The sequence below is a fragment of the Podarcis bocagei genome, assembly GCF_964188305.1.
Source record: "Podarcis bocagei genome assembly, chromosome: 7".
Lineage (NCBI taxonomy): Eukaryota > Metazoa > Chordata > Lepidosauria > Squamata > Lacertidae > Podarcis > Podarcis bocagei.
In genome coordinates this window covers 64,678,320-64,703,105 of record NC_138132.1, presented here as the reverse complement: position 1 = coordinate 64,703,105, position 24,786 = coordinate 64,678,320, and the positions used below count along the sequence as shown (strand labels likewise).

The 24,786-nt window shown below is 45.4% G+C and overlaps 1 protein-coding gene across 5 annotated transcripts in view; it reads left to right on the top strand.

The window, feature by feature from the left end:
* SLC7A10 (solute carrier family 7 member 10) overlaps nucleotides 1-20,428 on the top strand; it is a 45,201-nt gene extending 24,773 nt beyond the window's left edge. The window contains exons 2-11 of one of the 5 annotated variants that reach the window (XR_014010524.1): nucleotides 4,943-5,147; nucleotides 10,419-10,570; nucleotides 11,284-11,409; nucleotides 12,212-12,365; nucleotides 14,295-14,418; nucleotides 14,548-14,651; nucleotides 15,697-15,793; nucleotides 16,499-16,648; nucleotides 18,661-18,779; nucleotides 20,163-20,295. Coding sequence is in view for 3 of the 5 variants with exons in the window: in XM_081204003.1 (XP_081060129.1) it covers nucleotides 4,943-5,147; nucleotides 10,419-10,570; nucleotides 11,284-11,409; nucleotides 12,212-12,365; nucleotides 14,295-14,418; nucleotides 14,548-14,651; nucleotides 15,697-15,793; nucleotides 16,499-16,648; nucleotides 18,602-18,779; nucleotides 20,163-20,281 (1,409 nt within the window). In the remaining 2 variants the exon portion in view is untranslated. Of the gene's footprint in view, nucleotides 1-4,942; nucleotides 5,148-10,418; nucleotides 10,571-11,283; nucleotides 11,410-12,211; nucleotides 12,366-14,294; nucleotides 14,419-14,547; nucleotides 14,662-15,696; nucleotides 15,794-16,498; nucleotides 16,649-18,601; nucleotides 18,780-20,162 lie in introns of those variants that run through there. The other 4 variants (XR_014010525.1, XM_081204003.1, XM_081204005.1 and 1 more) reach the window with 4 other exon arrangements.
* The last annotated feature ends 4,358 nt before the right edge of the window (nucleotides 20,429-24,786 follow it).

Here is a 24,786-nt window from a genome sequence, read left to right as displayed (position 1 = left end):
GCCTTGAGAAATTTTCCAGCGTGAAAAACAAAAAAACAAAAAAAGGAAAAAAGCTTGGCTAGTGAATTCCCAACGTTCCTCTTCAAAGATTCCTGCGTAAGCCCAGGGGGCTGGTTTTCATTCTAGGGCCACCAGATGGAGACGAAGCCTCATACATCTGATCATTTCAGGCTTGAGATTTCTGCCCTTCCCCATCCTTGCTTCTGTTTATAACCTAAGTTAGGGATCAGCAGCTAGCTGTGCTTGAGCCAAACCTGGCCCCTTGGGCAATTCTGTTTGGTACCCTGTTCTTAGCCCAGAAGTGAAAGCAGGATATGGAGGGGATTTCAGCTGTGGGGTTGACCCCCACTGTAGCACCCTGCTTGGGGTTAACGCTTAGCTGGAATGAAATATTCAACGCAGCAATAGAGAAATTAAAATAATTATTTATTTGTCAGACAAATAAATGAGAGGCACAGTGGTATATGGCTACCAAGCTCTGGCCTGGCCTCCTGCCATTATGGCCAGCACTTATATTCCCTTAATCCAGCCCCCTTTGCTCCTCCTGTGGCTGCCTCTGTCCAATCAGCCTGGTTGGATTTCCTATTGACTGATTGCTATAACCAATCCTAAAAGATACACCCATATCCTCCTGTCCTTATATGGAACACAAAGAGCTATATATTGTTACATCTATAAATGACAAATAAGTAGTAATATATCTTACATGTGTCTCAACAAGGAATCTTAATTACCAGCTCACCTCTTGCCCTCCTTGCCCTATTGCCTTCTAAAACAAATGGTTAATCTTAAATTTTTATTTTAAACATATGTCAAGGATCTTGAGTTCACATCAACATTGAAAGATCTCCTTCATTTGAAGGTTTCTAAACAAATGCCTGACAGCTATATATCAGGACTGCTTGGATGGCGTCTTCCTGTCTGGCAGGGGGGCTAGGCTGGTGGCTGACTTAATTTCAGGATAAATACAACTCTTACAACTATATGAAATAAGAATCTAGCATTTCTTAAATCCTTTGCATAATTACATTTAAGCAAATATATTTAATACATAACATAGGTAGCCTTTTAAAAAGAATAAGGCCTTTGTAAAGTAGAAAAGGAACTCAGTAAAAAACCAGCTTTCAAAAGAAGCCTCTTCAGTTTACACACACACCCTTCAGCCAGCTGCTTTTCCCAACATTTATTGCCCTCTAACTCTCTCAGTTTAAGAAAGAAACAGCTTTAAAAAGACTTCCCAAAAATGCTCTCCCAAAAATGCTCTCTTTCTGCCAGCTAGATGCTTCTCCATTTGGTCTTGGCCTTTTAACCTTAGAAAGAAGATCTGGCTCATTTTACTGGGAGGCACATTGGTATTATTTTACTATTTACTCATTCCTAATTATGTTTATCTCTGCTTTTTTATCTTCTGTAACATGTAGGGTCAGTGTCCTCACTCTCAGCCTGTAATTCCCCCTTTTTACGACTTTGAGAATTGTTTTCTGCTATAAATCAAGGGGCCCCTTGTCTAGGAGGAAAACATTGCCAAGGTTCTCTAAGCAGCTGTCTTCTGCCTGGCATGAAACTTTTGAAAATCTTTAAGCTCTCTCTCTTTAATATACAAGCCCTGATCAAACATTAATAAAATGCAGGCTTATGCCTGATGCCTCACCACCACACCACCTAAGGAGCACTGTGGCCGAGGCCAACACCAAACGCTGACCTGGGCTGAAGATTCTGTTGCCACTTCTGAGATCCTCCCAGTAGATGCTCCCATACTACACAACTGCCATGAATGTTACATGGGATGTGGGTGCCCCATATCCATATATTATGGTCCACATGGTGGATTCCCCCCCCCCCACAAATGCGGAAGTAAACAAGAAATCCTATGAAAGTTGCATTAATTGGGTGAAACATTTGTTGCTTATGGCCAAAGGCCAAAAATATCTCTCAAAACTAGATGCCTCCATCAATCTCTATAAGTGGTTTTGGGTTACTCTGGTGCAAAAACGGAACTGATATATCTCAACAGATCAGACATTCGCACATGCCAATATTGAAAATACTATGTATATCAATCATCATAAATAGAAGGTAGAATCAGTTAAAAAAACAAACAAAAATAAAACAAAAGGGAGTAATAAAACCCAAGCAATAAAATAAATGATTAAAGTCATCATCACAATGACAATTTATAGCTCTCTCTCTCTCTCTCTCTCTCTCTCTCTCTCTCTCTCTCTCTCTCTCTCTCTGGGAGATTTCTTCAGAAAGAAAGACCATGTAAGTCACAACAAAAGCAAAGATCTGACAGTAGATCACACACCCTTTCTACAGTATCTTTTGCATGTATTCCCAATAAAACAGGATTGCGAAATTTAAGAAGGGTTTGTCTGTGTTCAGTTGACTCGCCAAGTGGTTGAAAGCACCTCACATTGATTGTTTCAGTCCCATCAAGTCAGCAGAAAAAAGAAGAAATAGTATTCCTGGCCTGCTTTTCAATAATGTGGCAGAAAGGGTTACTGAAGTAACGGGTACAAACAACAAAGTGTCTTGTGACATCTTAAATACGAACAGCTGGGTTGGCTTCTGAGTGACACAAGGCTCCTTGACACTTTGCTGCAGCAGGAGAGCGGCACAGCTGCTGACCTGGAAGTTGAGGAAATGTAAACTAAACACCCTGACCTGTGAAAATTACCCTGTTGGTGGCACTGTTAGGTCCTGCCTGGTTGGCACAGAGCCACAGCAGCGTTTCCTCAGTGGCTTCTGCGAGAGGTGCATCTCACCCCCTTCATTCTTAACACACACAAGGAATTTTTAAACTTTCCCAGTCACCCAGACAGTGGATGGCTGAAAGATACTGTTCCTAGCAACTTCAAAATTCTTTGCTGCTTGGGCATGTTACTCTTCCTTTGACATTTTTAGATGTTCATAACTGTTTTTAGTGTGTTTTAATGGCATTGTTTTACTACGCTGTTGTTGCCACCCTGGGCTCCTGTGCAACACAAAATCTTATGTATTTATTTAGCTGTGATTCCTGCACTGGACTACATGACTCTTTGGGTCCTTTCCAACTCTACTATTTTATTTATTCATTTAGAAATGCTGTGTATCTCTGTGTTGTAGGTGGGTGTGCACATGCACGTATGTGCTTGATTACAGCACAGTTGCATTTTGCTCCAAGCCGCGGTTTGGGTCTGGGGAATCTACTTGCTCCCTCTGAGAGTCTCCTTACGTAACCCATCGCTCTTGAAAGGCAGGCCCTGACCCTGCTGCCCTGCCCTCACTGCGCAGGGTCCAGCCTATTAGCATAGCTGTCCTGGTTCCAGGTTTCCTCAGCCTAGTTTAGCATTCCGCCCAGGTTGACCGTCTTCCTTTGGAGAAGGTTCTTCTGAATATTAATTAGACTTTCCCCGTCCGGATTAAAACCTTCGCCAGAAAAGCCATTTGGCTGCGAGATTAAAGTTCTTCCACCTCTTCCCAACACCTCTTTTCTTTGTCGTTCTGAGAAAGTTCTCCTCTTTCATTGACTGTCTTACTCACAGCAGTCATGAAAACAATTTCTTAAATCCCGTGCCTTTTACTGAGCGCCTGAGCGCCAAGCAAATGATCCTGGGATCTTCCTTGAAAAGCATCCAATAGTTGTTTCAATAGCTATTGTCTGCTTAGGGCTTTCCTTTATGGCAGATTTTGGTGTCAGTCCAGCTTAGGGAGTGGCGAATTATAGGGCTGGGTCCTATTCTGACTGGAGCTGATGGGTGTCAGAGTCCGAAGCACTAGGAGGATACCAGAGTGGGGTGGGCCGTAGCTCAGCAGTACAGCAGATGCTTTGCAGGCAGATGTTCCCCAGGTTCAGTCGTCAGCATATCTAGGTAAAGCTGTCTGAAAACCTAGAGAATGGCTACCAGTCACTGTTGACAAGTCTAGTTATTGCTAGACTCTCATCTGCACCAGACAGCATGGCCAAAGGTCAGTCACCCTCACATGTGCTGTTCATGAGACAGAAACAGCGGCAAGCTTTCATCATCATCATCGTCAAATGCTGCCTAAAGACCTATTTATTTAAACTGGTCACCACATCGTTCTGCTGTATTATTTACTGTTTTATTGATGGCTTTTACTGAGGCATCTCTTTGCATTCGGAGTTTTAAATGTGGTATGTACATTATTCTTTTTCAACATTACCCTACTGTGGGGTTGTTGTTGTTTTTTTGTAAACCGCTTAGGGATTTTGAACATTAAGCAGCATATAAATATGATTGACGATGATGATGGTGACAATGCTGAGCTAGATGGACCCAAACGGCAAGGGTGGTCCATCCATAGCTGTCAACTTTTCCCTTTTTTAAAGGGAAATCCCCTTATTCCAAATAGGATTCCTCATAAGAAAAGGGAAAAGTTGACAGCTATGGGTCCATCCTGTTTTGCTGAAATGGGAAGGTGCAGCCCTGCACGAACACCAGATATTCACACACACCCTTCCTTATTGCCTCTGCCAAAGCCTTGCTTATTGGGGTCACGGCTTCTGTATTTTGGAAAGATCTCACGAGAGCTCTGTGGGATCTTGTGCTATCCCTGCAAGATCTTGTGGGACTCTTGCGATATTTCATGAGGCTCTCGAAAGATCTCATACCAGAACCCAAAGGCCGCCTCAGCCGCTTCTCCTTGCTCATCCGGCAATGGGGTGTCTGTGTCTGCGGAGATGCCCATTGGATTCTGCCACCTGAGGCACCTGCTTCAGCCTGTCTCATGGATGGTCTGGCCATGCTAAATGGTCTGAATGGGTAGAAGGCAGCTTCCTATGGCTTTGGTGTAGCTGAAGAAAAATACGTCTGCCAAGTACTATCCAAATTCTCCTCTTCAAGTTATTGCTATTGTTGTTATTGAGCATACTAGAGTAGCGAGATGAGAAGATATGCCTATATATTCATTCATCTTCTCCTACGCCTTCTGCTCCTTCCAGGTAACATTATCGGCTCCGGCATCTTCATTTCCCCCAAAGGAGTCCTGGAGCACACGGGGTCCGTGGGGCTCGCCCTCATCATCTGGGTGCTCGGCGGGGGGATCGCAGCCCTCGGGTCGCTGTGTTACGCCGAGTTAGGAGTCACCATCCCGAAGTCTGGAGGGGATTATTCCTACGTCTCCGAGATTTTCGGTGAATTAGCTGGGTAAGTGGCGCTTTAGCAGCATGTCGCTTAATCTTTTGGGTCTCACGGCATCCTCACGGCAAGCTTGCAAGGAGGGCTATATTGGCACATGCTCCTCGCTCCTCTGAGCAATCGACTGTGGTGGGTGCAGCACTTTGGAAGAGACAGCGCTGAGGATGCCTAGGGAGCTGGCAATATTTTGCTCTAAAAAGGGGGCAAGGAAGCTAGAGCCAATGGGTCAGTCTTGACCCACCAGGTGCTCTATTTCCCCCCCAAACCACGCCCACCTGTCAATCAACTGAAAGATTTTACTTTTAATTTGTATACTGCCTTTCAATATACACGAGGTGTTTACTTGCTGAAGAGACAACAAAATATACAACAAAGATCACACATCTTATAACAATCTGATCCGATACAATAAAGTCATAATAAAAATCTGACTGCAAAAGAAACAGCTTTTATCAGGGGTAGGCAAATTAAGGCCCGGGGGCCAGATGCGCCCCCCTCGGCTCATAAATCCGATCTGCGGACCCTGCTGCCCACTCAGTCAGTCCCCGCGCACTGTGGACACTTCGCAGCGTGGGGACTGACTTCTGTGACCCTGGCACAGCTTCTGGGCAGGTGGCAACACTGGCGCGGCTTCGGATTAGCTGCAGGAAGCTCCTGCAGTCAATCCGAAGCCTTGCCGCCCGTGGCTGAATTAAACCTGGCCCAGCGCAGCCATGGACAGGGAGGCCTGCGGGTGGGCGACGGGTTTGGGTTGTGCCATGGGCATCGTGACGGGCACGTCACGGGGCTTCAGCCGGAGCTTAATGCGCCTGCTGGCCCCGTGCCTGGCTTGGCGCTGCCGCTGGTGGCGCGCTCGGTGGCCACACTGGAGCAGCCGGAGGGCGAGCTGTGTGCTGGCTGCCTGGTGCTCTGCATGTGTGGAATGCCCGCCGACCTGGCCTCGGACGACGGGCCGCAGCACGTGGTGCACACCGCCTGGGAGCTCTGCGGGGACGGGCCAATGGAGCGGCTGCTTGTCAACAACGCTGGTGAGTGGGCGTTGCCGAGACGCACTCCTGAGCACGTGCAGAATGCGTTCCTCCTCCATGTCCAGAGGCAGCTGCAGGACCAGCTTGCAGGGTTTTTATATTTTTCAAAATATAGTCCATGCCCCCCCCCAAGGTCTGAGGGACAGTGGACCGGCCCCCTGATGGAAAAATTTGTTGACCCCTGGCTTATATCAAATAAGGCAATATTCAAAAATCCATTAGAAAATCTTGGTACACAATAAAACTGACTCTCAAAACATCAGCAAACAATACAGTGGTGCCCCGCAAGACGAATGCCTCGCAAGACGGAAAACTCGCTAGACGAAAGAGTTTTCCATTTTGGAGGTGCTTCGCAAAACGAATTTCCTATGGGCTTGCTTCGCAAGACGACAATGTCTTGTGAGTTCCTGCTGGGTTTTTTTCCTCCCCCCCCCTTTTTCTAAGCCGCTAAGCCACTTATCAGCTGATCCGATCAGCAGATAAGCCGCTAAAAGCCGCTAAAAGCCGCTAATAGCGCTAATCCGCTAATCCTTCAATGGGCTTGCTTCGCAAGACGAAAAAACCGCTAGACGAAGAGAATCACAGAACGGATTCTTTTCGTCTTGCGAGGCACCACTGTAATGAAACAGAAATTCGCTCTCAGCAATTACGATAAATATTGTGAACTGTAATCAATAAAAATAACAGCAAGTAGCAATATACAAAATAACTATCTGTAAAATATCAAATTGAGCAAAAAGTCCCTTGACTTATAAAATAATAATAAAATAAATTATTATAATTACTATAATTATAATAATTATTATCCTTTGGCATGCAAAACATCATTGCTTTCCCACTGAGTTCTGGATTTGAACCCAGGACTTCCTGGCTTCTAACCCCCACACTGTGCTGCGCCAGCTTCCCAGAGGTTTCACGATTTCCCTTGTTGTCATGGAGGCCTGAGCAGCCGTTCCTGGCACAGTCCTCTTCCAAACACCCTATTTCATGTTCGGAGGCAAGCGTCCTTACTTTGATTGGTGTTTGAATGAACTGGCTAGGGAGTTTCTTGTTACAGCCTGAACTGCTGATGCAATGTTGCTGAGGGGAGGGGAGCACCTGCATAAAAACAGATTACCTCCCCCCCCACCCCGCAATATCTGCTCTGGCAAAGAGCAGGTGCAATCCTAATTGCATAGGATACCAGGAGGCAGGCTGCATTTTGCAAAGCCTGTAAATCAGGCCGTGAAGATTTTGTAAGGACAAAGGCAACCAGAAGAAAGCCGGCAACTCTTGATCATTTTGAGGGCCAGCAGCCTCCCAGGAATTGATATTTATTGCATCTAAGAAAGTGCCAAAACGACGAGTCGTACGTGGAGATATAAAAAGCGGCAAAGCTCTCCGCGTTGCTTCCTAAAAGTTTAGGCTGACAAAGGCTTCAGCTCCACCCTCAGGCCAGCAATAACTCAACAGGGAGATCGTGTTAACCTTGCCCTGTCTCCACAAGGCTGTTTTTATTGAGGCTAAACAGGGACAGTAGTTTTTGAGAGAGCTGGACCTGGCATCACTTGCCCTTGGGATGAGCACAGAGATGTGAAGGTCTAGGGGAAGACTGGGAAAACTGTGTTGGGGCAGGGAACGCATCTGGGGTTTTTCCACCCAATTTTGCTGGGATGGGGGTTGCTATTTTTTCCAGGGGGCGGGGCAGGAATGGAAAAATTGGGGTGGAAAACAGATTTTGTGGTAGTTACCGTATTTTTTGCTCTATAAGACTCGCTTTTTCCCTCCTAAAAAGTAAGGGGAAATGTGTATGTGTCTTATGGAGCGAATGCAGGCTGCGCAGCTATCCCAGAAGCCAGAACAGCAAGAGGGATCACTGCTTTCGCTGTGCAGCAATCCCTCTTGTTGTTCTGGCTTCTGAGATTCAGAATATTTTTTTTCTTGTTTCCCTCCTCCAAAAACTAGGTGCATCTTATGGTCTGGTGTGTCTTATAGAGCGAAAAATACGGGTGATTCCATAAAGGAAATACACGTTTCTCTTTCATGCTTTTCCAGTTGTACAGATTTATTTATTTATTGTTATAATTTGTACCTCACCTTTCCTCCAAGGAACTCAAGGACATAGTTTTCCCCCTCCTTGTAGCAAAAACGTTAATACAAAAACTAAAAGGTGGTCACTTTTCCAGAACCCTTTCCATTTAAACATTTCCTGGCCAATAAAAATGACTTTTAGAATCTTGTTCTGACCAGAAGTTAATTAACCTGCACATTTAATAGCTATTTTATGAAACCACCCAGCTCCAATAATGACTCTCAGATTCCTGCCTAATCTTATTTTTATTTATTTTATTTTTTTATTTCTAAAAATGAAGGGGAAAGGAAGATTAGTAGGGGTTGCATCATAAGCAGATTTGGCTCGGGGGGGGGAGCAAGTTCCCCCCTTTCTTTAAATCCTTCAGTAATACTAAAACTTGAAATAAATAAAAAATTAAAAAAATGTCCAGTAGTACCTTAGAGACCAACTAGGTTTGTTCTTGGTATAAGCTTTCGTGGTATCTGAAGAAGTGTGCATGCACACAAAAGCTTATACCAAGAACAAACTTAGTTGGTCTCTAAGGTGCTACTGGACAATTTTTTTATATATTTCGACTGTGTCAGACCAACATGGCTACCACCTGAAACTAACACTTGGAGGAGGCCTTCCATGATTATTGGCTTGCAATTGCTGCCACTTAGAAAAGATGAGTCTAATTTTCTGACTGGAGGATTCTGGGACTTGTAGTCAGGGGTGGCTCCAGACATTTCGGCACCTGAGGCAAAATGCCTCCTGCTGTCCCTACAATGCGGTTGAGGGGGCATGAGAGGCTCTGCAAGGGCTTCCCTTAAGGCAGGGGTGCCCAAACTTTTTTCAAAGAGGGCCAGGTTTGATGAAGTGAACATGCATGAGGGCCTGCTAAAGTTGTTGACCTTTTTTAGGATTGAAGTTGTTGTTGAGCTTTTGGGGGGGATTTTACCCTAGGAAATAAACTGCCACAGGGGCCGGATTAAACTGACCGGCGGGCAGGATTAGGCCCCGGGCCACACTTTGGACATACCTGCCTTAAGGAGAAGCACTGCAAAGCCTTGCCAGCCTGACAGGCTGAGGGGCAGGGGAGCTTCAGAAAGCACTTCTCCTTAAGATAAAGCCATTGCCAACTCCTTGAGGGTGGCGGGAGGTGTTCCTCAGAGCTTTGCTGCTGGTCCCTCTCTGCCCCTGGTGGGTGGGGAGCTTGAAGCAAACCTGGGGGTAGGAATGTTGTGCAGCTTTGCTGCCCTCTCCCTCAATTTTCTGATTGTGATTGTTGTTATGAGAATCGGAGGGCCCCTTATCCAGGGTGCTTCCAGTCTCTCAAAATTTTGTGGGAGGGATTTGAATGCATGTCAGAATTTTTCGTTGGTGAGATTAAAGTGGATTAAGGCACTCTGTTGCCGTTCCGTAACAAATTCACTTTTAAAAACAACGACAACAGACTTTTGCAGCTTGCAATGTGATGGGGAAATGCATGGAAAGTGTGAGATGTGAATGAACATCTGGCAAGGGAGACGTTTAAAGGTCAAGAAAATGCAGGTGGAGGCAGGTAACTACCCCATAAGCGCGTCATGTAACTACCCCATAAATGCAGCAGAGCAAATGTGCAGTAAAGATCGCTATCAATCTGACCTCCACTTAGGGGTGGGGGAGAAAAACAATTTGATTTGTAATTTAATGAGAAAGCACCTGATTCGCACCAGATTCTTCTTGAGCCAGTCCATGAACTGAAAGGCAGCTCACCTTCAAAATTTGCACTTCCCTGAATGTTGCAGCACAGTTCTCCTGCCCAGCAAAGCACACATTAATGCATGTATGGGGGGGGGTGTGCATGGGAGTGCATCGATTCATACCCAATGCTTTATTTTAGGGAAATTTGTTTCTAAAGTGGCATGCATGTGGCAAAACTGCACTCAAAAATGTGTTTACTAGGAGAAATTTACACTAAAAGGCTCGTAAATTTTTGAATGAAGAAACTGGATCAGCAAACTGATGTGGAAATGTGGAGGAGTGAATTTAAGTCTGCAAAAATGAGAACTGGAGAGGAACTCCAGGCAATGGCTGTATCATTCCTGACCTCCAGGGAAGCTGCTGCAAGCCAGCCAGTATGACCCGGTTTGGAGGAGCCGGTAGCCCAATGTGGCTCTTTGCACCGTCTCATTTAACTGAAGATTCTCCTTTTCTTTCCTTTTCTCTTGGCTTCAGGTTTCTCCTCCTATGGAGCGCAGTCATCATCATGTACCCCACCAGCCTGGCTGTGATCGCCTTGACTTTTTCAAACTATGTCCTCCAGCCAGTGTTTCCCAACTGTATCCCTCCCTATAATGCCTCCAGAGTCCTTTCCATGGTGTGTTTATGTGAGTATTTATCAGCAACCTTTTCCTTGGGCTTCCAGCGGCATTTGCCAAGAGGGCCACTCTCCAGCAGAGACACCCTCAACCAAGAAAGGGCTGGTGCCGTTTTAGTTTTATTGGTGTTTAATTACTTTTCAATGATTAACATGGGGGGGAAACATTTTTAGCATTTTTCTATTCCATCTGTGCTTACGTATTTTGATCAGTAAGCCACCTTGAGTCCCAGGCTGGGGAAAAGGTGGGATGATGATGATGATTAATAATAATAATAATAATAATAATAATAGTAATAATAGGAGTGAGAGGGGTACATAAACACAGTGCTCAATCAGTGAAGTCCAGGCTGCCTTTTGGATCCTCAGCCTCATCCTCTTGTTTTCCCAATCCTTCTCTCTCTTAAAAACAAACAAATAAAATGGAGTCCGGTGCTACAGTGAAACCTCGGTTGTTGAACACTTCGGAACCCGAACAATTCGGAACCCGAACGCCAACAACCCGGAAGTGAATGCTTCCGTTTTTGAACGATTTTCAGAAGCCGAATGGTCTTCCGGAATGGATTACTTTTGAAAACCGAGGTTCCACTTTATAGCCCATTTTAGATGTCTAGGCATTTTCTGTCTTCTTTCAAAAATAAGAAGCTCAAATAAAAGGCTTTGATCTTTGACGCGTGTGGCACAAACCTCTCTCTGGACGGAATTGTGTTTCCTGCTCTCCAGCACTCTTGACGTGGGTGAATGGCTCCAGCGTCCGATGGGCCACCCGCATCCAGGATATCTTCACTGCAGGGAAACTCCTCGCCTTGGGCCTGATCATTGTTGTGGGCTTCATACAGATCTTCAAAGGTACTTAATGCAGGAACCAAGCCCTTCTTAGCAAATGGAGCCCACTCACTCTGACAGGGCAGAGGGTTGTTGTTGTGGTTGCCCCTATTTCACTTTTTCCAGAATGGCGAACGCAAAGAGATAAGGATAGTGCCTGGCCTGCCTCCCTGGACAGAATGTTCCGTAAATGGGGAGCCACCACAGAGAAGGCCCTTTCTCATGTTGCCATGCCCCACACCTCCCTCAGAAGAGACACAAGGAAAAGGGCTTCAGATGATGAGCACAGGGTTCAACTTGTTACTGTCCCCCTGCTTGGAATTGTACCAGAGAAGTAAACTGGTGTCCCATCCACCCCCCTTCTCCAGGTAGCCCTGAGGAGCGGGGTTTTTTGAGAGGGATTCAGCCCTCAGACTGAGCCCCACAATGCTGCTCCCTCTGCCTAATGGTAGGATTAGGGAAGCCTGGATAACTAAACTTTTTTTTAATAAATATGTCGTGTAGCTATACTGCAAGATTGTCCTTCCCTGTTTCTTTGAGCAGATTTGCTGGCTTTCTTTACTGGCATGCAGAAATTAAGAACGCAAAGTGTTTCCAGTCTGTGCAGTAGGTCATTGGCGTGAGGGGAGGCTGACAGGCTGACTAAGCAAGGGGGCAACCTTGCCTTTTCATCTCGGACAGCAAAGAAGCTGAGACTGGCCCTGTCCAGAGGAGGCCTCTGCTTCTCCCTGGGACATGTTACTTCTAACATATTGACTGCAGGAGGGGGTGGCTGGGTGCTGAGATGCATGTCTGAATTAACTTTTGCATTACGCTCTGCTTGTAGGAAACTATGAAGAACTCTTGCCAAGCAATGCCTTCAATTTCTGGATGACCCCTTCGGTGGGGCATTTGGCGCTAGCCTTTCTACAGGGCTCCTTTGCATTCAGTGGGTGGAACTTCCTAAATTATGTGACGGAGGAATTAGTTGATCCTCGCAGGCAAGTATTTCGCTTCCCGTCTGACCTGGGGTTAGGAGGAAAACCACCCGCGGTGTCTCCTAGCACCTGCCTTTCTGCACATGTCTGAAAAGAGAGAAAGAGAGACCCACTGAAATTAATGAGCGTGGCTAACTTAGGTCTTTTAATATCGGTGGGTCTACTCTGGGTCCTTTTCATAGGCACCTCTAGGAATATTAGCAGCTGCCTTACACTGAGTCAGTCCGTTGCTCCATCTAACTCAGTGTTGTCTACACCGACTGGCAGCAAAGACTGTCCAGGGATTCAGGCAGGGGTCTCTCCTAGCCCTCCCTGGATAGATGCCATTGGGGATGGAACCAGGGACATTCTGCATGCAAAGCAAATGCTCTGCCACTGAGCTAAAGCCCTTCCGCTAACTCTGCAAGAGCCAGTGTGGTGTAGTGGTTAAGAGCGGTGGACTCGTAATCTGGTGAACCGGGTTCGTGTCTCCGCTCCTCCACATGCAGCTGCTGGGTGACCTTGGGCCAGTCACACTTCTCTGAAGTCTCTCAGCCCCACTCACCTCACAGAGTGTTTGTTGTGGGGGAGGAAGGGAAAGGAGAATGTTAGCCGCTTTGAGACTCCTTAAAGGGAGTGAAAGGCAGGATATCAAATCAAAACTCCTCTTCTTCTTCTTCTTTTGAAATCCTGCAGAAGCCACACAACTTGGTGGTACTGCAAACTTGACCCCAGCGGCCCTCACCCAGGGCCCAATTTATCCAAGGTCTGGCTCTGGGGTGTATCCTGTCCTGGGACTGTTCATGGCTTCCTTTGGTGTCAGCTGGCATCCCTGCATGAGAATATTTTCTGTTCCCATCTTTTGCATTGATGTACCATTTGCATGTTTAGAATATTTGTGCACCCTGCTTTTTGGTTGTGCTGCGTTTTTTCAGGCACCATTTCTTCCCCTCTCTTTTTTAAAGCCATGGCTTGCCTGTGACTAGCAAAAGCCCTGGGCTCAGTTTCATAGCAGCACTAGAATGAGATTCCAAGCGAAGCCATAAGAATGAATGAGGCTGTGGGCACACGAGCCTGTTTGCAGCACAAAAATGTAGTTCTTCTAAATCTGGAATGGTTTGCACTGCTTTCATCTGCAGATTCCAGATCCTTCCATCCACAAGGGTGGGCATGGCTGCTTGACACACATTTGCAAAATGAACCCCTTGACTAGGTTACCCAACAGCCTTTGCTTCTCCAGGCGAGTTAAGACAGAAGTGGAGATTGCAATCTTGGTATATGTCCACCCACAACATTATTGGGAAGGTGTAGATAGGCGCGCGCGCGCACACACACACACACACACACACACGCCACGCATTGCCAAGACTGCCTGCATCTGTTTCCATATGGAAACATTGCATGTAATGCAGAATCAATATGCAGTGAGCTTTTGTTTTTGGAACGAAACACAGTTTATCAGGGAGCACTTTCCATGGCGCCAAAAATGCACAATCAATCTAGATCCTGTGCGGACTATGTAGGGGGGGGGAACCGCCACGTACTCAGTCCCCACCGATGGTAGAATAAAACGCCATGTGTACTCAGCCTTGATCCACTCACAGAATCCCAAAACTGTACAGTTGGAAGGGGCCTGTCGAGATCCTCTAGTCCAACCCTCTGCAAAGCAGGAACCACAGCTCAAGTAATCCCCAACAAATGGCCACCCACCCAGCCTCTGCATGAAAAACTCCAACAACGGAGAAACTCCACCACCTTCTGAGGGAGTCCATTCCACTGTTGAACAGCTCTCACCGTCAGAAAGTTTTTCCTACAGGTTTTAGGTCAGATTTTGCCCTGCTGACCTCATCCCGCTGTCTGTGCTGAAAGAGATCCAGTGCGGATCTGCGCTCTCCGCATTATGTGTGCCTGTTAATGCTTTTTGTTGCCTCCTCCTCCTTTCTCGAATGCCAGGAATCTACCTCGTGCCATCTTCATCTCCATCCCATTGGTGACCTTTGTCTACACCTTCACCAATATCGCCTACTTCACTGCCATGTCACCCCAAGAGCTCTTGTCTTCCAACGCTGTGGCGGTAGTAAGTAAAAGCGCCCCTGGACCTTTCCTTTACTTCCCCTCCCCGTTTTTTCCTTTTTTTAATTACCATTATTCCTGCTCTGTGCCGTGTGGTATTATGTTTCAGTTTCTCTGCCTTTTGTTGCTTTAGACATTTGGTGAAAAGTTACTGGGCTATTTTTCGTGGGTTATGCCCGTCTCTGTGGCTCTGTCTACATTTGGAGGAATAAACGGATACCTTTTTACCTCATCAAGGTTAGACGAAGTACGATTTTGTTTCTTTTTCCGGAAAGGGTGAGGGGAAACCTTTTGCTTTCTTGGCTAGCTCTGAGTCTTTGTTGTGGGTCACTTTTGACAGATTTATTCACTCATCTTATTTGTGTCCTGCCCTTCCTCCATATCACTTGTGGTGGTGTATTTGGGGTTAAGTCTGTGAGGTAAAAATAAGGTGTAGAATTTGCAGTTTGCTCTACAAATTCTTAACTCCATTATGTTAAGAAACAAAAAAACTGACAGGAACATAAGAACATAGAAAGCTGCCTTATGCCAAGGCCCAATCTGCACCACACGTTGAAAGCAGGATCCGGCCACTTTCAACAGACATGGCTCCTGCCATAGAATCCCAGGAAGTGTTGTTTGTTCTGGGTGCTGAGTGGTTAGGACCCCGACCCCCCATTTCCCTCAGGGAACGACAGTTCTCAAGAGTGCCCTGGGAAGAGGGATTGATGGTTAAATCATCCTGGAAACTAGCTCATGTAACACTGCCCTGACACAGTATTGTGAAATCTCCTGCAAAAACCGATCAGGATGAATCCTCAACGAACGGCCAACATGATCTCACCTCCCCACAAACTTTGTGCAGGGAAATCAGGATCAATGGTCAATAAACAAGTCATCTGGCTGTGCTGCATTTTTTCATGCAAATCCCCCAAATGCATCAACAGGTGGGACACTGATTGATTGATTGATTGATTGATTGATTGATTGAAGTTATATACCGTCCTATACCAGCAGGTCTCAGGGCGGTTTATATTTCTGTTTTCTTACCGTCTTTTTCTCTATTTACTACGAGAAACAGAAGTTAGTTCCTTTGAGGTCAGTTTGGCAGCCTTAAGTAGCCTATTATTATTATTATTATTATTATTATTATTATTATTATTATTATTATTCCCCTTGTTGAGCCATCTCTGTTTGATTTCAAGCCTTTCAGTAGCCAGAAGAAAATGAAGAACAGATGCGGCTCTCTCCATGCAGTTGATGATCTCCTGATCCCACTAACCAGTTTTACTCTTCCTTCTAGACTGTGTTTCTCCGGAGCCCGGGAAGGACATTTGCCCAGCTTGTTGGCCATGATCCACGTCCAACACTGCACCCCGATCCCAGCCCTTCTTGTCTGTGTGGGTATTTCTCCATTACATACGACTCTGTGCCCAAATAGGCTTCTCGGGAGTTTACAAGCATAAATGCCACGATGCTTTGCTATTCCTCTGATACCAGCTTTTGTGGCTTACATAATACCTCTGAGAGCATCCCAGTGATAAGCATGGGGGGCAGAGTGCATGTTAAGAGGTGTGTGTGTCTGTTTCATAGCAATCCTCTTAAGCAGAGTTCAGGAACCTCTGGCTGAGGGCTGAATGCAGCCCTCCAGGCCTCTCACTAGGCCAGGACCTTGCCCAACGCTGTCTCTCCCCCGGTCACACCTCTTGCCTTGCTTATATGCTTTTACCTGGTGGGAAGTCACCCTTGGCAGCAGTTGGCCTTCACTTAGTGCCAAAAAGAAAGCTTGTTGAACTTCCGAGAGAATTGCTGAGTGCACATTTAAAGCACATTCCCCATCCCCCCAAATTCCTGGGAACCATAGTTTGTTAAGAGTGCTGGGAATAATAGCTTCAGCCAACTACAATACCCAAGATTCCTGGGGCTGCACACTTTTCAGGCATGCTTTTAATACACAGTGTGTACACAATATAGAAAAGCCTCAGGGCTGGTGGAAAAAGTATCCCCTGTCCAGGGAGTAGCAATAAATAAAACATAGAAAAGAGAAGGTTTCCTTGTTTTTCTTCCAGTAATGTTTCCATTTCCATTTCTTCTTCTCTCCCCAGTGTCTGGCCACAGTGGTCATCATGCTTGTTGGGGACACCTACACATTGATCAATTATGTGTCCTTTATCAACTACCTCTGCTACGGAGTGACAATAATCGGTTTGATTGTGCTGCGCTGGAAGAAGCCCAAAATCTTCAGACCCATCAAGGTGAAAAATATTGGGGCTTTCCGAATGCACCCTCTCTTGCTTCTTTAGGGGTTTGGTAGGCTTGCGGATGATGCTCACTTCCCACGATGCCCCTGAAGGAGGAGTGAAAGGGGAGGCTTTCCTTGCAGTCCTGTCAGCAGCCACAACCACACAAAACGGTCCTCTCATCCGCCACCAGCCCAGGGGGTGATCTCCAGACTGTCACTGCTTTGGAGGGAGGGGCTCGAACAAAGACAGGAAGTTTTGGTGTGCAGCATCACAGCGGCTCAAAATTTGGTCCATGATGACAAGTGGGGCAACCCCAGTCTCGCTTCTTCCAAGCCCACCTGCCGTTCCAGGAGGTGGCATCACTGCCTGCCAGTTTCCTCTTTCTCCTCCTCCTAGTTTTCTCCTTCTCCCAGGAGGAGGAGAAAACTAGGTTTGGGTCATTCCCCTTCCCTCTGCCCCACTGCAAGGGGCACCAGCTACCACTGGTTAAGGGGTCCTGCTGCCCTAGAGCAGAAAATCCACTTCTTTTAAAAAACCATACTGTTTGCAGCCAGGAAAGTGATGGATAAACACCCTGGGAAGGTTGGGCTGCACGAATGATTGACAGGGAGGCATACAAATAACCCACAGGCAGCCCAGGCCAAATGTGTACCATCCTATATCTGCCCCACAAACAAATGTGAATGGATGCCCAAGAAAGGTCGGACACAGTTTGACCTCCGCGTAAGCTTTGTGCCAGCGAATCAGGGTGGTTGATCAGGAAACAGGTTGCCCAGACAGGCCCTTCCTTCTGCCACTGCAGCTTTCACCTTCTTCCAGATTCCTCCAAATACTGGTGCAGCAAAGGCAAGAATGGGGACGAGAGGAGGGTACCGTGATGATGAGGGGCACCTCCTGTGAGAATAGTAGCAGTATCCCATGAGCTATAGTAGCTTTTGTGACAGTGGGAGATGGCACCTATTCATGTAGGTGCGTTGGTTGATTCCTGTAAAGGACACGCTTTCAATTTTTGCAGTCCTGGCACAAAACCAGTTTTGCAGGTTTCTCCAATGCTTTGTTCAGCATTCTGGGAAAAGGAGAATCTGCACCCCATTCAGTTCACCTTTTACTGTGTTAAGTCACAACAAAGAAATTCAGTCCCATCACGGCAAACTAGCAGGGTGGCAACACACAGGTGTGTATTTCTGGAAAATGGTTGGGTAGTTCCCAGGGTTCTCTTGAGTTAAATTGTGAATATGTATTGTGTATTTAACATATTTTTTACCCTTCCTTTCATTTTTATAACTCCGAAGGTGGCCCTCAGTCCAAGTTTGAAAGCAACCCACTATCAAAATCCTTAAATACTTTACTAAAAGCAGCAAACAAGACAACAGATTTATTAATTTTTTAATGAAAGAACAGGAATGACTGAGTTTCATGTCTGAGAGAGGATTTGAAACTGGGCCTCCTCAATCAGTTAATAACTATTATTACTGATGATTATTATTACGATCATTATTATTACATATTACTTATTATTAGTATTACCTATTTAAGTTGTTTTAAATTGTTTTTGATATTTGTGTTTAAATTGCTGTCACCTACCCTGGGACCCTAGTGTGAAAGGTGGGTGAAAAATGGTAATAAAATTGTTCTCCAACAGTAATAATACATTTAAATCCCAGTTTTCCTCAAATGAGCTGAAGACAGCCTAAAGGTCCTCCTTGCCCCCTCCATTTTCTCCTCATAACTATCATGGGTGGTCTAGGTTAGCGGTGAGGCAATGACTGGCCCATGGTCACCCCAGTGAGATTCATGGCCAAGTGGGAGATTTGAACCCAGGATTCCGCAACTTAGCCCAACACTCTAACCGCTACATCACACTGCCTCTCAATCTATCATCACACCTTTGATGCATACAGGGCAAAGGGAATCGGGAGGAAATGCCAGGCTTCTGTACACTTGCCGTCTTTTTTCCCCTCTCAGGTTAATCTCCTGGTTCCAATCACTTACCTGACATTTTGGGCCTTTCTCTTGATCTTCAGTTTTTATTCTGAGCCAGTAGTCTGTGGAGTTGGACTGATTATCATACTAACTGGAGTGCCAGTGTTTTTTATTGGAGTATACTGGAAAAACAAACCAAAGTGTGTAAATAGGATAACAGGTAAGCGGGGAACCTGCAGGAGGGTGCTTCTATGGGGAGTAAAATCTGCAGTCACCATAGAGACGGGATAAAGGACGTTGATTATGTACAGAGAAAATGTCGCCGGGTTCAGGGTAGTCACAGATTTCGACAGCCTATTTCCGAATGTGTGCAGTGAGGGCAGAGAGATTGGAATTTGGGGCTTTCCAAAGCCCATCATCCTGTGGTCACAAGGGCCAACTCGAGGTCTGTTCTTGAAGTGGGCAACATTCAGTTTTTCTGCCCCATCTCACATCTTGTTGTGGGTGGTAGGGAGGGCAGGAAGGGTTGTGGCTCAATGGCAGAGCAGAGCAAGGCCCCAGATTTAATCCCCAATGACAGCATCTTCTGGTAAGGCTGAGAAGAGCCACTGCTGCCAGTCAGTGTAGACAGTGCTGAACTAGATGGATCAAGGTAGCTTCTTCCTCTGACTGGCCAGCTACTCTCCAGGGAGTTTGGGAACAAGGTCTCTCTCTCACCTCACCTGCTACATGATCTTCCTAACTCAGCGATGAATGGGCACCTGTGGGCCTCTCAATGTCGTGGCGCGCATAATCTCTTGATTACTGACCGTACTGAATGGGACTTTTTAGTTTAGAGAAAAGGCGAGTAAGAGGCAGCACAATAGGAAGTTATAAAAGTGATGTGTGGAGTGGAGAAAGTGGCAAGAAAAAAGTTTTCCTCCCTCTCTCTCATAACACTCGAACTTGGGGACACATCCAAGGAAGCTGAAAAGCTGGAAGATTCAGGGCAGATAAAAGTAAGAACTTCCATACATAGCAGAGTGTTAAACTGTGGAACTCACTGCTGCAGGAGGCAGCGGTGGCCACCTACGTGGATGGCTTTAAAAGAGGATTAAACAAATTCATGGAGAGAGCTATCGATGGCTATTAGCCACAATGGCTGTCCTCTGCCTCTGCAGTTGGAGGCAGGGATGCTTCTGAATACCAGTTGCTGGAAACCACAGGAGTGGGGAGGGTTCTTGTGCTGGAATCCTGCTTGCTAGTGTTGGTGGGGGGAGGCTCGGTTAATTTCATTGTACACAGGTTGTACATTGACAATACAGGTATTATTATTATTAGCTGCCTGCAGGCATCTGGCTGGCTACTTCTGAGAACAGGATGTTGGACTAGAGGGGCCATTGGCCTAATCCAGGAGGGCTCTGCTTTAGACTGTTTGGAGCTGGATTCCCAGGACATTCCAAGGAACAGGCTCCCCACCCCTGCTTTTAAGTGGAGATGCCAGTGGCCATTAAACGTTCTGCAGGAAAAGTGGGACCTCTGTGACTGAGCTAGATTGAGCCACTGAATGGTGGGTGTTCTAGCTGCGATTAAACTGACTGCTTGACGACTTCCTCTTTTCCAGAGTCCTTGACGCACTGGGGCCAGAAGGTGTGTTTTGTAGTCTACCCACAAGGGGGTTCTATTGAAGAGGATGATCTACCTTTCACTCACTCACCCCTCCAGGAAGAGAAAAGACCTTGAAGAAATAACAATATATTTTACACACGAGAAGTAGATTTTTGTTGTTGTTTTTGTTTACATGATGATTTTTTTTTGAAAAAAGAAAAATCTTGATTTTTTTTTCTTTTTTTAGAAATCCAATAGTAAAATGTATAAAATGAGATACACCTTTTCAGCAGCTATAGTGGACCGTTAATAGCACTTAGCTCTTTTTCCTAAAAAGAAAAAAGAAGAAAAAAAGAGTAAAAAATAAAATAAAATAAAATAAAATGAGCTGGCTTGTTTCTTCCTTGGCTTGTTTCTTCCTAGTGATGTATATTCGTCAAGTGATATATTTACATTCAGGCCCGATATGTAAAATTCTGGCTGTCATTGCTTATTCCAGTAGTTCTAATGAACTTCTGTAAAGTTTCGCCATGAGAAAATAACATATTTAAGGAAGTGGTGTGAAGTAGTGCAATTTGTTGAAAACAGCTTTGACTGACAATGCAGAATTGCATGATGACAGCTGCTTTCTGCAATAGTCCCTGGGCATCTCAATGCTTGCCTCTATCACTTTCTTTTTTTTTATGGGCAAGGGAATGTCTTGTACACACAAACCCTGCCCCTTTGACTTAAAGCCCTTCCTTCCACAAAAGAAGGTTCATCCAGGGCATTGAGTTATTTCCATTAACTTATAAGTCCCAACCTAAAACCTATATCCTCCCTTAACATATGCAGATTGAGGGTTTGTTGAAAAGACCACCTATCATCACTTGATTCACCAATGAAGGACCAGAGGGCGAATGAGAGAGCAGGGACGCCAGAAAAGTATTCCCAGAAAAGTATTTGCCTTGGAAGCAGAACATGTTTCACTTCCTGTTGAGTGTGTTCCATTTGTAAATTGAGTCCTCCACTGCTATCGGAAAGCACGCCTTGGTTTAAGACTTGTGAAACGGGTTAAGTTCGTAAACCAAGGTACCACTGTATTCTTAAAGACCCTCAAGTTTCGTTTTTGAAAGAGCAAATCTTTAGGTTTCAACATAAACAAAGCTTTTATATTGTATTTTCATTAAGTTGACCTCATTAGAAGCCAAGGAAAGTGGGTCCTCAGAGGGGAGGGCTTCAGGCCCAAAGGAAACACCTGCAACTTTGCATCATTTATATGGGTCAGAAAAACCCACTTGCCATCTCTCATCGATTGGGCTAGGTAAGATTTTATATCCCCCCACCACTGTAGATTATACAGAGAGCCCTGACTACGTCTTAAGATACTGCTGTGTCAATAGCTCCAAGCTTACTTCTGTCAGCTGCACAACCCCTAGCACACAGAGATACAACCGTCCCTCCTACCACCAAGTCATTGCTTACTCCTGGGTGAAGGAGCACAGAGGGAAAGATGGGGAAATAACGCAATCCCAAAGAAGGGAAAGATGGGGAAATAACACAATCCCAAAGAAGGGAAAGATGGGGAAATAACACAATCCCAAAGCGGGCAAAGTCATCCTATTCTTGGATTGACCTCAGCAGAACTGACCCGCCAGATGGAAAAGGATGGTCCTGAGTACCAAAGGGAGGTGCTGGACTGACAATCCTGAGGCTGAAAATTTTAACAGATGCTGCCTAGGGAGGGGGAGAAAATCCAATCACGTCTTCTTGATCAGGAGGGGAATTACTTCACAGTCACAGCAAAGACCACCCACGCTGCATGTTCAGTGACGCCAAGAGCTTGGGGAGGGGGGTTGCTTTGCGTGGCTCATCACTTCCACATCTCAGGACTGGCTTGCTCATGCCTATTTGCTAATTAAAAAGAAGAAAAAAGCCACTAAAAATGCCTGTGAAAATATCTGCATCAAGTGTGTTTTGGATAAACATGCTAGCACTAGACATGTTCTTCTGCCGTTTACTAAATGACAGGCAGCAAACAACTAGGCAATCTTTGCCGATTTGTGATATTGTGAACCAACTGCTATGCTGTCGGTGCTGTATTTTAAGCAGCAAGTCCTCTTTGTTGCTGCAGAGTGTAGAGAGCGGCTTGTGTTTATCACAAATGTGTGCAACATTGACGACAGTGATAAAGCACTTGCCATCTGTTGAGGGCTTTTGGAAACTCGTCCTCTGGAGGTTGCAGTGTCTCCCTCTCCAGCCCTGAATGTGCAACTCGCCTAATCTGTTTTAGTAGAAAGGGCTGTCCTTGCAGCAATTCTACCCACTTCTGTCCAGGATATAGACAGGCCTGCATATCAACACAGATACAGAAAATCAAATGCAGAATGTGACATTAGCCGCAGAATTCTGCACTTTCTAAGAACCTCAGAGCTTTCATTTAAAATCAGCAGCAACACTGACTCTAAATTTCTAGCCCTTATGTTTGAAGATACATTTGAAAATGTGGGGACAACACCTAATTAAATATCAGGATCCAGAGGACTTTTTGGATAAGATATATAGTGGTCAAAGGATGGGGCTTCAGCCTCCTGCTCTACTTCATTACTAGAAGAATCAAAGTACAGATTCAGGATAAAATACACCAAGCAAGAGGAAACATGCAAACCTGATCGCTTTCCCCGACTCACACAAATCATGTCTCCTCCTCCCCTTTAAAGCACAAATCATGCCCGGACAGCGCAATTCTGACTCAGCTTTTTCACAAGCTTTATTACAGGAATGGGCCTTGTTCAAAAAAAAAATTTCCCCCAAAATATCTTTTGGAAAAGCCCCGAGAAATCTTCTCGGTGATATTAACTTTAAATAAACGAGTAATGCATTCTAGTTCTGCCAAGAGATGCTACCGCCTGCAAGATTTTGAATTCAGAACTTTCCAGATAAACTAAACAAGTGGGACCGTCCACAAAATGTCGCAGTTCATCCTCACCTCCCAATAGAAACATTCCTGTTCAGGCCTCCAGCCAGCTATGCTTTCTCCAGGACACTTCATTCCACCACCCACTCCCAGTTGCCTTGTCTGCTTTTTGAATTGACTAGGACTATGGAGCATGCACAGTTCTCACTGGGAATTTTTTTAAGGGCAGTCACCTAAGGCGGTTGTTTTTTAAAAAAGAAAATATATTTCTACCTCTGCAATCCTCGAAGGTTCTCCAACCAATCTGACATGTCCTTCTTGTTTGCCAGGGGCCATGGTTCGGCATTCAGCTCCTGCATTCACTAGTAAGAGGAAGGGATGGTTCAAGTACCATTGAAGGTCTTGTGCAACCCATCTCACAAAGGAAAGACAATGTTAGGTTAATTTAATTACTTTTTGCTTTGACAGAAAGATAGTTGAAACATTTTAATTTCCTTGGTAATTTGTAAAGGGGGGGGGGAACAGATGACGTCTCTAAAGCTCACAATAAAAGAAGTATTTTGCTGATGCAGCACGCTCTGATTTATACCATCCCCGCTTAAGGCACACAATCACTTGGGTCCAGCCAAAACCAAGAAATTTAAATTCGACTTTAAGGGGGTTAAAGAAATAGAGAGTATTGCTAGGCATCCTGAACCACACTCTGTATACCTGATTGTATTATCATTGCTCCTCCCTGCCCTTAACTTCAAAAACAACTGAAAAGGTATTTTTAAGTGACAGAATGCCAGAGAAACATTTGGTTACGTTGTTAAAAAGCAATCAGCACTCTGAGAAGCGGATACTAATGGCTATGCTGGCTGCATACCAGTGCCCAGCAAGTGCGCTCAGATCCCATTGATTACCATGGAACTGCAACACATACAGTTCAGGGGTTGCCTGAGGGGGTTGGAATTGTGTCCTCCCAGCCAATGGTGGGACCTCATGCGACTCCAAGCAGCAAACGCATGGGTGGTCCGACTTCCCCCATGCCACTGCTGAAGAGGGTCTGTGCACATTTACAAAGAGACCAGAAGTGTCCTCTGTCAACTTACCGCCAGTGACATGACTTGGGGAACTGTGGCTGGTTTAAACTCACTAGGTTCCCAAAGTATAACGTACCACATGATGTTCAGAAAAAATGTTGATTTTTTTCTCTCATTTGTTTGTTAAGTAGTCTTTTAAAAACTCAAGTCTAGTTGCAGAGAACAAAGCGGAATCAAGATGTGGTTTCAGATCTAGGTTTGCTCGCTAAGGAGGGTTTGGCAAGCTACTGTTCCCTGAGCTCAGAAGTAGCATTGAGCCATGCGGCTTGTTTTTGAAATCACACGTGGATGCTTCTTTAATGCATGGAAGAGGGAGTGTGAACAAGCCCAAGGCTCCCTTATACTGCAAGAAACCAGGACTTCTCATTATGCCTGAACCTCCATGAGCTTTCAGGAAAGCTATTACATCACTATTTATGTTCTCACTAGTGAGTATCTGAGGAACTGACCAGTTCTCTGGAACTCCCTTTGAAAACCATGGAAAATCTGCTTGCTCAGCAGTATAATTCTCATGGCAGTACAGTGGTGCCTCGCAAGACGAAATTAATTCATTCCGCGAGTTTTGTCGTCTTGCGATTTTTTTCTTCTTGCGAAGCACGGTGTTGGGAAAGTTTTGGAAAAGCTTCAAAAATCACCAAAGTCTTTAAAAACCTCAAAAA